Consider the following 14,059-nt stretch of genomic DNA (forward strand, 5'->3'; position numbering starts at 1 on the left):
TAGAAGTTCCTGAATCCTAAGCAGCTAGAATCCACTGGCTTGTTTTTGCGATATCAGCCTGTTAAAAGCATATCCCCATAAAGATTTAACATCCCTGTCTCTGCGTCTTGGCACCTGTGAATATGAAACAACAGCATAAATATGATTTTGAACGTTGCATTGTCACAGATGAAAAAATGCATCAACAAGTCAAATAAAATGCAGCACTGAAAAAGGAAATCAGGCTTATTTTTGTCGTTGTTTACTGTACCAAAGCATTTTTGGAAACCCAAATCGAGGAGATAACCGTTTTTGAATGAACGGCAGTGGCAGAGCATGGTTGGGGTTAGCAGCAACGTGGCTGGGCGCCTTTAACTCGGCGTGACCTCCGGGTCCCGGGCCCGCGTCCCAGGCCCATCGCCCCGGCCCGGGCGGCGCATTGGCCGCTCCTCCCCTCGCGCGCCGCGCGCGTTGTTGTCCTTTAGCGATTGGTTGTTGGACCAGAAACAGCTGTGCAGAGCCGTGCCATCTAAAGAGCTGTGGACCTGAATGCAGTGTAGCCGGCTGGCGGTGACTTACACCGGGACTCCAGAGGGAGAAAGGAAACGCTGCAGGCCACTTGCATTGCGTCTTCCAGGCTGCGTGGACCTGGCGCCCCGGCGAGTGCGGTTGTGGGGGAGCTCGCCGTGGCGCCCCCTCCCTCTGGCTTTAGCTTCCGTTGGGGTTGGCGCAGGTGGGCCAGGCAGGGCACCGCAGATCTCCCCGTTCCCACGAAGGCTGGCTCGCTGTCTCTCTCCGAGGGGGAGGGACCATCCTAAAAATATGTAAATATCCAAGCGCTGGCTCCAGCCTGGGGCAGCAGCCAAGGTCCCTGCGCCGCCGCCGGGTGTTTTACATGAAAATGAGAAGCCTGATGGGAACCACGCTCTAACTTAAGGCAGCCTGGTGATTAGCATGAGACTGGGCGGCTGTCCTGCTTCCTGCCCTTCAATAGCCGTTCCGCGCGCTCGCGCCCGAGCAGCGCTGCCACCGCGCGGGGGTCGATCGCAGGCTCGGCGTCCTTGGCAGCCATGGCTCCGTCGCCGCCTCGTCCAGTAAGTAGGAGCATGCATGTGTAGGGGGCACATGCGTGTCGGCGCACCCACCCAGCCACCCACCCGCGCGCACGCACGCACAGCGCCCGGAACCTCGGCAAGGGGAAGATTGACGAGGCGCTGCAGTCGTGGGGACGACGCGGGCTCTTCCTGGATTCCGCAGGAGCCCGCCCGCCGCAGCTGCTGTCTGCAGAGCCTGCTCGGATCCTGTGCACACGCGCCCCCGGCTCGAGCCTCTGTGATGAAGACTGCCTCCCGGGGACTGCAGCGGAGGCAGAGCCAGCCAGCGCCAGGGACTGCGGGCCGTGCGGCTGATAGGCCCGCGGGGACACGACTCGGACACTGTCATCCCCACGCCTCGCGCTGAGCCGCCCGGCGCGGAGGGCCTGCCGCCGCCCCTCCGGACTCCCGCACGCCCGATCCCGGGTCAGCCCCGGAGGCCTCGGCTGCCTCATTTGTTTGGGTCTTTTGTGCCGTGGCTCCCAGTTGGCCAAGCACTCCTGCGCTGAATCGGGCCATTGTCTGCGCTCCCATTGCCTTCACGCTGCAAGTCTCGGCGCCCCCACCCCGCCCGCCCCCTCCCCGCCTCCTCCGGGCCGGGGAGCCTCCTAACGTGCCTTTCCCCCCAGGAATCTGGAAGCTATAAGCCGGGCGGATTGCAAATGAAGTGTAATGCATTGTGGGACGTGTGTAAAATCGGAGCCTTCGCCGTGGGGGTGTGGGGGGGCGTGGGGAGGGCCGGACCCGCCGCTGGCGGTGTAGACGCCGACGAGGAGGGGCTGGGAAAATGTGCGCAGAGTCCGCCCGGGTCGTGCCCGCCGTAGACGGATGAAGGAGCGCGCTGCGCCCCGGCGCTGAGGCCCCGAGGATCGGGGCGGCAGGTCGCCCTCCCCACCATGAAGAAGACCCGGAGCACAACCTTGCGGCGAGCCTGGCCTAGCTCGGATTTCTCGGACCGGGCCTCGGACCGCATGAGGTCCCGCAGCGAGAAGGACTACCGCCTGCACAAGCGCTTCCCCGCGGCCTTTGCGCCCCAGGCTTCGCGGGGCTACATGACATCAGGTTGGTTGGTGACCGCATTTCTGCCCCCGCGCCGGGGCCGCGGGATGTGCTCGGTATCCCGCGGCCCGCGTGCTTGGAGGAGAGGACGGGCAGTGATGGATGCGATAAGTTATGGGGAAAGCAGGAAAAAATTAGCTCCCATCCACCATTTTGTACCTCCGCAAGATCCACAGCAGGCCCTCTCAATATGGGGTTGGAGAGCTATTAGTTAGGTAAAACGAGGGAGGGGGGACGAGCCGGGCGTTTTGGCTGCAGGGAGATAAATGACTGCAAGCCCCCGCGCTGCAGCCTCCTCGAGCTTTGTGGAGGATCCTGCGCCCAGGGTTGCCTGCAGTGCCAGGCTTGCTGGCTCCTGCGTGGTGGCCGGTTATCTGAGTGGGTATTTCCAGCAGCCCCCTGTTCTCCAAAAGGAACAGGTTCCATGCGCAGCTCTGGATGGGCTGAGTCAGGGGAGAGTCCTGCAGACATCCCAGGCTCGTCTGATTTGCACGCAGAGAACTGTGTTGGAGCTCACGGAATGCGTTCTGTGGGGGTAATGGTGTGGATGCGGATTGAATGCTCACATGATTCTGTGTGGATTTAACATATGTTGCTTTGAGTTAGGCTGTATGGAAAGAATGGAGGCTGTATCATGTATTTGCACGTCAGACAGGAAGGACAAACAAAACGGTAAATGGAAAAGGGAGGCTTCAGAAAAGATTTCCGCTTAAAATGCAGTGCTGTGAAAAGCCTTCCTGAAGGAGCCAGTTCTTTTTTTGGAAATACAACGGAATGGCTTTGGTTTGATTTGGGAACCCAGGGATGAAATTCTTGAGGGAAATGCTGAAGGAGGAAAAGCCTGGAAAGCTTCTGTTGCCTTCTCCTTACTTCTCGTTAACCACTTGTATGTAATGATGTGTAAGGCATCGGTTTTTATTTATTTTTCATTCAGAGAAAAATTTTGATTTTCTTCTAAGCACACTGTAATGGAAGAACCGAGATTTTCTTTCAAACCACATACTGTACCAAATCACTCTGAGCCCTGTCTTAACTGGGAAGATCATTTTAAGCTTGTGGTTGGTACTTAGAGTCTAGCTTTACTCTCTTTCTCCTAAAACAGCAAGTCCTTTTTAACTGGGGTCAGCATCTCATGCTTCAAAAATGCCTTGCGACCGCATTTCCACGAACGTAAAGCCTAAATAAAAGAACCATCTTTTTTATTGCAAAATCAGGCGACATAAGGATGTTGTACTATTTTGGCAATAAAGCTCCTTGATTTTCCCTTTCGTGAAAAGCCAAATTCGTAAAGAAAGTGACAACTACAGTTTCTGCTTCAGTCATTTCAGTCGCTGCTGTGGTTGCTATATTCCTCAGACTTGTGGCAGTAAATTTTGAAACACACCTAGATCCAAACCTAACCTCAAAACATGTATGTACATAAACCCATGTCTGCCCTGAGTGTTCAGATAATCCTGGGTTTCATGTACTTAGGGTTTGAATGTCTTCATTCCACACTTACACAGTTCCCCTTATGCCTCCTAAGGAACCTGTCCTGACACCAAGTGTGAAGCTATAGGAGGGCTGGTGGCCATCATTTCTTCAACAAACCTGCAACACTGTGTTTCATGATTCAGGCACATTTCCAGGGAGCCGGTTTTTTTTTTTTTTTTTTTTTTTAAATCTATCTCGGCATTACCTCGTTATCACATTTTCATTCTTTGCAAAAGAACTTGTCTGCTATTGCAGGTGCTATGAGGCATTTTTGAGGGCTTGAGGAAGAAGCTTTTAATTGTATTTGATTCCCTTATTTCATTTCTTGATCCGCAGATGGTAAGATGGTCCTATGGTGATAATGAAGGATAACCTGTTTCAGGTTGGCAGTTTTCTGTTCAGATTCAATGTTAGGTTACTGCTGAGAAATCTGAAGACCAAAAGATGGAAGAAAAGTTCCATCATTCATTCAGCATTTTTCTGGAGTGCCCCCGAAGAGCACAGTGCCTTGCTGGATTCTCATGGGGTTGTACGGTTGGATATAACATGGTTCTTGCCCAGGGAGGGAGGCTTGTCGTTTATTCTTTATTTTAAATATTAGTTGATACATGGAATAAGAAGCAGGTGTTGCTGCTATGGGAGGAAATAGTAAACATGAAGACAAACACCTACAATGAACATTGGGAGAGTAGGTGGAGTCTTTCTCATGTGCAACTCTTTTGGGGGTTGGGTTGGGAAGGATGTGTATCTTCATGTATTTCCTTTACAAATATGGCTCCTTTCAAAATGTGGGTGTTGATAGAAATAGATGATATATTGAAACACTTGGAAATGATTTATAAGACATTCTCGTCCTTTTAGGAAATGTAAAGGAGATCCACTTTTATCAAGTTAGTGACTTTGGATACAAACGGAACCTTTGTCACATAAAATATTGAGTAGAAAATGAAACCTCTTAGAAACACATGAGGCCTTTCATATTTCTACTTTCTGTTTGTCCAGCCATTTGATTTAATTACTACTGGTATCCTCATACTTGATTTTTAGTAAAAAGGTTTTTGTTGTGGGGAAATTACTTGGGTTCTAAGGACAAGATAAGCCTTTCAGAAATGTACTAAATGACTTAAAATAACTTCAGTTAAGAGACTATTTTTAGACCCCCTCCCTCAACAAATATTCCTGAAAATTGTGGGAAACAATCACTTAGTAAAAGCTTCAGGACATGAGAGAGCCTTGGGAATTTCAAGAAATAGCTATTAATAATTTTCCTTTTGGTCTAGCGTCCCATATCACGCAGTAGGTGCTTCAAGCAAAATTGTAGGCTTCTGTAATAGCTTTCTAATGAGACAGCACCATTTCAAACAGTCTTTGCTCCACGAATAAGTAATTACCAGTGTGAAATGTGATTTATAGCAATAGGCTTGACATTTAGCCTTGGCCTTTCCAATACCTTCAGGAAAAACTACACTTAAGCCCAAGAGGTTAGAGCGGGCACCTATAAACTAGAGAGGTCTTGCAAAAGGACAGTTAGGGAATTCTGAAACTTTAAGTCTCGAAGACTATGCCTTATGGGACTGTTTAAGCTCCCAACTCATGCTACCAAATCTGAAGAAATCCTAAGAATTCATGAGCTTCCTAGCAACCAGTAAGTTCACAGGCCATGAGATGACTTCATTGTTCATCTTGAATATTAATTTCCCAGTGGTGGTTTCTGGGCAGAAAGGGGAAGATCTTGTCTTTTGTTCAAATCAAGATGAATAATAAAAAGTGCATGGCATTATCTTAAGAAGAAAAGGGGTTGGACCAAATGGATGTGGGATGATTCTTGTGCGTTTTCTAAAACTAGAAGTTACGATATTCATGAACTAGAGATAAAAGTGAAACTCCTCACAGAGGAGCAGATCTGTATCACGAACACTTAGTACTTTATATATGAAAACATGCTCATTTGTCTCTGTGAAATGATTTTCAAGGCCCCAAACCTGCGGTTGATGAAGTTGTTAGAGCTTTCTCTGTTAGAATTATGTGAACTGTAATCTCTTCACAAGAATGATGCTGCTAACTTTTCATTTCCTTCACTACCCCATCCCCCAGCCCTGGGGATGGGCACCTCTTTATATTCCATATATAATACCATCAAAGCTTTGGGGGACATTCTTATTGATCAAGCATGGAAAGTAATTTTTTCATCATACAGGTTCTACAGCACATGATCCTTAAAAGCTTTGTTTATGAATGAGAAAGCGAAGTCCTGGCCCATTTTAGTCTGATGCTTATCATTTTGATAACATCTTTAAGGAGTAAAGTGTGCCTTTTGAATACTGTGATTTTAAAGGCTTTGAAAAGAAAGACAAAACAAAAGCTCTAAACTGACATTACAAGAAATTGGAAAGCAGTTCTGTCTGCTGGGGAAGAATGGCCAGCTCATCACCTTGATTAGTTTATTAGTTTTTGGTTTATAGAAACTAATTCTGGGGCACATTTGACTGTGTGTTCCAGTTCCTTATGTTCTGTTATTTTAAGAGACATGAGCGTTTTCTGGGAGTGGAGGATGGACACTGGAGGTTCTAATCTGGGCCTGCCACAAACCAGCTGTGTCCCTGGCGAGTAATATGACCTCCCTCCATCCCCTCCCTCCATCTGTAAGAGTCCTCCACTTCCGTGCTGCCATTACAGAATTCGGCTCCGCAGTGGCTCTGTAATGAGCAAGTGCAAGACTTCTGAGCACTTACACATGAATCGTTGCACAAAAGCTCGGCCCTCTTCTACTTTTTGGAGTCAGGTGCCTCCCGTATGTGGGAATAGTGCTCATTTTGCCGTACAATCCTATTTCCCGTCATCCTGAAATGTTACATGAAATGTATGCATTTTAGGACTCGCCCTGGTGACCAGAGTAATGAGGGAGGAGGAAGTAAATTAAGACCTGGTAAGTTGTAATCATATGCAAGTTTTAATAAACAGCAGCCCGTCACGTCCCTTTCCCTCTTTGCGAAGATCCATTTTCCGCCTAGCCGCTCCAACTGTGTTTTAATTTGAAACTACCTGTGTTGACTCCTTTCATCAGGCGAGTGGAAGTGAGGAACATTACACTTGGTGGTGAATGACTTTATTCTTTATTTCCCAGGAGAACGTGAGTGGGCTTACAAAAGGTCACCTCTCTTGGTATTTCAATATCTTTTACATTCTTTCCAATGTTTTTATTTGAAAGAAAGGAATATGAGTATATTGTATAAAAACCTTACACTTCTGCACCTCCAGAGCAATTCTGGCCTTAAATTCCCTACCCCCCGGAGACTTAGGACAATTCAGACAATGGTATACTCTTTGGTACACGATTGCTTAGGCTGAACGCAGGTTTTAACTAAAAGCACAATCTGCTTGGACCCTTGCCAGTGGGTACTGTGCTAACTTTTGAATTTAGGACATGCTTTTGTAAATCAGTTATAGTGTGTGATGCCTAATCTATAAGGTATAAAGTAGAGGTTCTTCTAGTTGGTGAGAGTATAGATACAGTCTACTCCAAATTGACCTTATCCACAGTAACACAAGAAAGAAAGGACGTGGGTGATTTTTTAAGTAGGGAGTAAACTTTTCCTGAAGTAGGAAAGGGCTAGTCTTTTTTAACATCAGAATGCGCAACGAGTCAATCAGAAAATTCTATTTGTTCCTCCCACTTAAATGTTTCTAAAACCTGTCTCTTCCTCTTCCATCTCTGTTGCTGAACTCTTTTTCTGTTCTATTACTCTATCTTCCAAACATACCTCTCTTCCAGTTCCTTCCATCCTCCTGATGTCCCCCGAGGGCTTTGATGGTTTTGTTTTGGTTTTGTTATTTTAAAATCTCTCCTAAAGCAAAATTGCTCGTGTTGCTTCCCTTGCCAGTGTTCCCATCCATCACGCCTGTGGATGAAATCATAGACCAGGGCACATCACAGTATAACCTCCCTCACTTTTTCCACCTCTTCTTCTCTTTCCCCCCTGTTCACCTCACCCCGCGCTTTGGGCTCTGGGAGCTCTTTACCTGCGGCAGTGCCTGTCACCTTGTGTACCTGTTGTAGTTTATGTGACTTTGCCCAGAAGGCGTCCTCCATCCTTACAGTTCTGATAGAATCCTCTTTAGCCTTCCAGAACCAGCTCCTATGCCCCCTTCTCTTGCATCGTCTCTCAGATCCTTTCCAGAGTGAATTGCTCCCATGATGTTTGTTTTGTACTTGTGTTACAGCAACACGGTCACATTGTGCCGCAACACGGTCACATTGTGCCGCACCACGAGTTTATAATCCATGTGCGTCTCCAGTCTGGATGGTGAAATCCTCACTGATAGTACCTGCCTTATTCACATCTCTATTTTGCCAGCAACCACAGAGCTTGGCATGTATCAGGCACACAGTAAATGTGTATGGGATGAGTGACTAAAACATGACTTCTTAGAAAGTTGAATGAAGTCTTGAAGTCCTAATATGAGTCACCTTCTTGTAACTGCAGAAGGTACAAGTATGTATTCTAAGATCCTACTTTTGAAAAGATCTTCCATTGTGATTGGTAGAACCAGGACCAGCAAGCTACGAGTGGATGATTAGAAAGTACTAAATAATAGGATACAATCAAGAGTCAAGTTGAGTTGGTTGATGTGGTTGCTACAAGTAGAACTGGAGTTCCGAGAACAGAAGGATGTTGCTTAGAAAAGGCTGCCTGGAGGGAGGACTTACTTGGGTCTTGAAGAAGTGGGTTGATTTGAAGAGATGGAGAAGAAGGATTTGGGGGAGGTTGAGGAAGCAATACAAACTAAGCCATGAAGCTGGAAATGAAAATGGATGTGTGAAATTTGTCTTACTGTAACTCTGGGATGCTACTAGAAATAATGTGTGGGATCTTGAAATTTGGGTGGATTCAGAGTTTGTGGGGTAGGTAACGCATTTGTGATTTGGGGAGAGAAATGACGAAAGGAACCTTTTTAAAGAGGTGTCAGATAGTGGCTTCCTGGGTAGATGCATGTTTTGAATGTTTACAGCCTGGGAGACCGGAGGGGAGGTGTTTGGGGGTTGATGTGGTGATCAAGCAGTAAGACGACGACCACAGAACAGTGTGTCCTGGGCCGGGCGCAGTGGTTCACGTGCGCCTATAATCCCAGCCCTTTGGGAGGCCAAGGCAGGTGGATCATAGGGTCATGAGTTCAAGACCAGCCTGGCTAACACGGTGAAACCCCGTCTGTACTAAGAATACAAAAATTAGCTGGGTGTGGTGGTGGTGTGTGCCTGTAATCCCAGCTACTCGGGAGGCTGAGGCAGGATAATCCCTTGAACCCTGGAGGTGGAGGTTGCAGTAAGCCGAGATCGCATCACTGTACTCCAGACTGGGTGACAGAGCAAGACTTTGTCAGTGGGGTGGGGGGAGCAAAACAAACAAACAAAAAAACTGTGTGTCCCAGCACTGCTAGGCATTATTAGCACACCACCCTCAAGATGTTAAAAATATGTCTGCATACCACCTACATTGCTACCTATTTTTTTTTTTTTTTTTTTTGAGACGGAGTCTCATTCTGTCGCCCAGGCTGGAGTGCAGTGGCCGGATCTCAGCTCACTGCAAGCTCCGCCTCCTGGGTTCACGCCATTCTCCTGCCTCAGCCTCCCGAGTAGCTGGGACTACAGGCGCCCGCCACCTCGCCCGGCTAATTTTTTGTATTTTTTAGTAGAGACGGGGTTTCACTGTGTTAGCCAGCATGGTCTCGATCTCCTGACCTCGTGATCCGCCCGTCTCGGCCTCCCAAAGTGCTGGGATTACAGGCTTGAGCCACCGCGCCTGGTCCGCTACCTATTTAATACTTCTCTTTAACTTGATCTACTTTTGTATTTAAGTGAATTAAAGAGAAAATTTTGCATTTCCTATGAAATTATGGGTTTCCCTTGATAATTATATTTTTTCCTAATCCCTATTAAAATGGACGTTTAATTATTTTAGTAAAAAATATTCAACTAGATACTACCCGAAATGAACCCATGTGCCTGAGTGGTACTCACACCATGTAGTGGAAAACCTGAGTAGGCCAAGGGAGGAGGGATGGCAGAAGGTAGAAAGGGTTATGAAGAGGAAAGGGAGAATCTGGGAGAACAAAGGAACTGGCTGTTCTTTGTACGTGGTTGGGTTTAAGAGGTGAAAGAAAAATAAAGGTGAACATGGCGAAACCCCGTCTACAAAAGATACAAAACTTAGCCACACTTGATGGCATGTGCCTGTAGTCCCAGCTACTCGAGAGGCTGAGCGGGAGGATCACCTGAGCCTGGGGAGGTTGAGGCCACAGTGAGCAGAGATTGTGCCACTGCACTCCAGCCTGGGTGACAGAAGGAGACCCTGTCTCAAAAATAAAAATAAAAATAAAAAAGGTGCAACAGATTTTGTTGTTGTTGGAAGAATACAGTAAATGACCAGGAACCTGCAGAAAGTGAGTGGAGAATGAGTTCCATTTTGGGCTAGTGGTTTGATATTCCAACCACAGAGGGTTTTCAGGTATACAGGTGAACAATAAAGGCATATAGGTTGGAGGTCATGTGTGCGGCAGTGTTCGTTGTGAACATGAGAATAGCTTGGCTGTCTGTGCTTTCTGTTCCCCTTCTTGGAGGGGAGCAGATGACCGATTTTTATTTCCAGCAGAAGGAGGCTCAGTTGGATTCTGTTAACTCAGAGTTCTCCTTGGGTTTCTGAAGCCTGGAAACTCGAGGCTAGGATTTCTTGGAGATTGTCTGCTTTCCTGTTCCTCAAAGTAAAGTGCCCTTGAATTCTTGGATTTATTTTATTAGTGTTCTCATTTATTCAGAAGCCACTGCATTGTTGATAGAAGGGATATGTTTTTGATATCTATAGTCAGATCTGAAAAGAGAACTCTGCAAGTAGCAGCACAAAAGACTAGGCCAGCTATGTAAATAATGTATATTTCAAACATCTGTCATATACCTATCCCACTGAAAAATTATGGCTTAGGTAACTCATACACACAGTCAAAATCTCCATTTATCTTTCTACTTTAATCCGTGATGGCCCCTCCAGGCCAAGTTTTCTCTTTTTGAAGATAAAAGAGAGAGATTTGGCAGATGCCTGTGGGCAGTAGGGGTAGCAGGACTATTGCCTGGCCTTATCCGTCTGATGGCCGTAGTTTCAGAGGGAGGAGCCATCCTCTGCAATTAACACTGCCTTCTCACCCCTACAGATTCCTGTCTGGTCGGTTCCCCTAAGAGAGCTAATATGCCATTTATTGCCTTTGGCATATCCAACTTTTGCTTTGAAATTGTCTCGTTATTAGAGAAATTGAAGGCCGCCATAGTGACTGAGGTGCATGGGGTATTTGTCCTTTTTTTTTCCTTTTTGGCTGCCCAGTATCTGAACCTCTTTTCAGTGTCTGTGTCACTCCCCATTGTTACACGTCAAATGTGTCTGCCCAAAAGATATGTTCAAGTCCTAACCCCTGGTACCTGTGAATGTGCCCTTATTTGGAAATCAGGTCACTGTGGCTTAACCGAGTTAAGTACTGGAATAGGTGAGCCCTAAATCCATATGACTGGTGTTCTTATAAGAAGATGAAAAGAGACACAGGGAGAATACCATGTGACAAGAGCGGCAGAGGTGGGAGTGATGTGTCTACAAATGAGGGAAGGCCCGGGACCGCCAGCCACCACCAGAGGCTGGGAGAGAGGCATGGGATTGCTTCACCCTCAGGGTCCGGGAAGGAAACAATCCTACTGACACCTGGGGTTTCCGCTTCTAGCATCAGAGCTGGGAGGGCACCTATTTCTGTTGCTTTAATCCGCCCACTGTGCGGTGCTAGTTCCAGCAGCCGCAGGACACTAGTCCGCCTCCTGAGCCTTGGTGGAAGGCAGCGCCCGCATTCTCTGTGAAGATGCTGAAATTGCTGTGTAGTTACTTTCCTGGCCTTCCTTACGTGGAGGGCAGGGGCCAGAGACCTGGGTTTCACCCATTGGATATTCCCTTCTTATGACTTCCAATCTGGTGCTAGTAAGGTAAGATGATGGGGACTGTGAGACAGAGTCCCTGGATGTGGTGGTGTAGCATGATGGCATTCGGAGGCCAGAGGTGGCAGCCGGCAGGCGGTGCCCCATGTGACCTTGCTAGCGGTGCCAGCTGCAGGTTCGTGCTTGGTGGTGGCTGCAGAGGTGTCCTTATTGAAGCGGCTCTGGCTGCATGCTTCAAGCCTGGGTCTCCAGCCCTCCCTGGGATCCTTGAGTTACTCAGTGTATTTTACTGTGTTCTCTTTCTTGAGAGGCTGTGTAGCTGGTGATTTAGAGCAGAGATGTGGACCACGTGGCTTGGCTTCATAGTTCAATGTTACCATCACTAGCCAGGTAAACCTGGAGAAACTACTGATTTTCTCAGGACCTCAGCTTCCTTACCTGCAACATGGGAATAATAATGGTACCTACTCATTGGGCTTTGGGTGAATTAATATGTGTAAAGCACTTAGAACTAAGCTTGGTACAATGGAAACATGATATCCCTATGACTGATTTTGCCATTCAAAGTAATGGCCAAAACTGCAATGACTTTTCCACCAACCTAATATTAAAAGAGCCAGCATTGGTTTCTGCAGTATAAAACTGAGAATTGCATCAGACACCTATATAGAATCACAACGGGATCTCAATCGTTGTCACTTCAAAATATTGATATAAAGAGTGACTTGCACATAAGCTACACAAAAAAGTACAGTTGAGTTTTACTTTGCAACCATGTCGTCTTCCTATGGTGACCTTTCCAGAGCCCTTTTGTTTTCCCCTTTCCAATAACACCCCCTTCCCTCTACTTCCTATTTGCTTCCTCCTAGTGTTTAGAACTTAGTTCCTCGAGGAAACCTGATGGGGTGTGACTGAGCTGCTCCTTCTCCGTGCTCCGGCAGCACTTCTTGCACACACCTCTGAAATAACCGACACATCTGCCATTTTCTTGCCTCACCCTCCATCTAGACTGGAAACGCTTTCAGGCCGTGGCTTGGGTCTGACTTGGTTTTGTGCTCCCAGTGTCTAGCGAGTGCCAGATGGGTAGCAGGTACACAGCAGTTTAAATGTATAGATACGGCGACACATGGTCTTGCTGGCATTCCCAGTGGCTTCAGTGGACTCTGTATTTCGAGTCTTTCTCTAACCATATGCATGCTTGGTGCCCCAGGGGTTGATGCGAAGAAGCCACCTGGGTGATTGTGGTGGATCAGTAATCTTGACCCACTCACAGGGGCCCAGAGGAGCAAACTGAAGGAAACTGGGGTAGTTTAGCTATAACCACCGGGTTGTAGAGATATGAGCTTCGGTCATAGGATTTTTAAGAATTCCGGCATGGATCTTTGGTGAAATTATAAAACAACGTCTTCTGAACTCACTAAACGTCTAAGAGAAAGCTTCCATTTAGATTACGTGCTAGAGCTTGTGATTAGAACGGGGCATTCTGTTAACCTAGTGAACTCATTGAGATTTTCATTTCCATTAGTTTTCAAATAACTGAAAGAAGTATTTGGACATATTTTCCCCACATTTGCAAACTGGCGGTTTATAATGCAGACAATGGGCAGATGTGGATAACTTTTTAACAGTGCTTTTAAAAAGACTGTTTAGCCAGAGAGTGAACAAGTCCCAAAGAGCAGAACAGTGAAGATGGCAATAGTGTCAAGTGGATTTTTCCTTATTTGTGAGAGTGGCTTCTGTCTGTGTTCATCAAATGCCTTTATGCAGTAAGGCAGCACTGTGATTTAGGGCTTTGAAATCAGACATTCATACATTGGTGCTGGCACCCACTTGCTGGCTGTGGAATCCTAACAATCTATGTTATCAGTCTAGCCTCTGTTTTCTTATCTTTAAGATGAGGATAAAATAGTATCTAATTTATAGTTGTTATGTGGATTAAATGCGCAAATGCAATCAAAATAATTAACATAGTGCCTGACGCACCGTAAGAACCTAGTACATCTTTGCTACTATATGATTATTTCTTTTGGAACATAACTATACAGGATTGACTGGTTTCTAAGTGTTTTACACCTGAGGATGCAGAAGAAGAGAACTAGCGGGCAACTTGTGTAGTGCCGCACAGAGTTAAAAGCAGCTTTAAATGGGATTCTTCGCCTAATATTTGGTACTCATTTATCAGAAATCAAATATTCCGTTTCTTACTGATTTTGGTATGTGCTCTGCTAAGGAAATCTACAGAATTATTCATTTATCTAAGTGGGCTCATTTGTCCTTGAACTTCCAACTAAGGGAAAATGGCAGAGAATCACTGCGCAGTCGGCAGTCAATGTTCCCGTGGAATATAACTCTAAGAGGACTTGGCTTGAAATTGTGTCCCATATAATCAGACATAGCTTACTCTGAGATACTTATTTAGACTTTTCAGTTGAAGGTAAAGGAGAAAACTCCCCTTCTGAGCTGCGGGTTCAGCTGCGTGCTGATGTGTTTGCAT

General features: G+C 46.6%; 1 protein-coding gene across 1 annotated transcript in view; it reads left to right on the forward strand.

Annotated features, from left to right (window-relative positions):
- Window positions 1–471: 471 nt before the first annotated feature.
- Window positions 472–14,059, forward strand: part of STOX2 (storkhead box 2) — a 112,198-nt gene continuing 98,610 nt past the window's right edge. Inside the window, exon 1 of the mRNA XM_025385723.1 lies at window positions 472–2,135. Coding sequence (XP_025241508.1) covers window positions 1,970–2,135 — 166 coding nt within the window. The 5' untranslated portion in view covers window positions 472–1,969. The remainder of the gene's footprint in view (window positions 2,136–14,059) is intronic.

This window comes from Theropithecus gelada, chromosome 5, assembly GCF_003255815.1.
Source record: "Theropithecus gelada isolate Dixy chromosome 5, Tgel_1.0, whole genome shotgun sequence".
Classification (NCBI taxonomy): domain Eukaryota; kingdom Metazoa; phylum Chordata; class Mammalia; order Primates; family Cercopithecidae; genus Theropithecus; species Theropithecus gelada.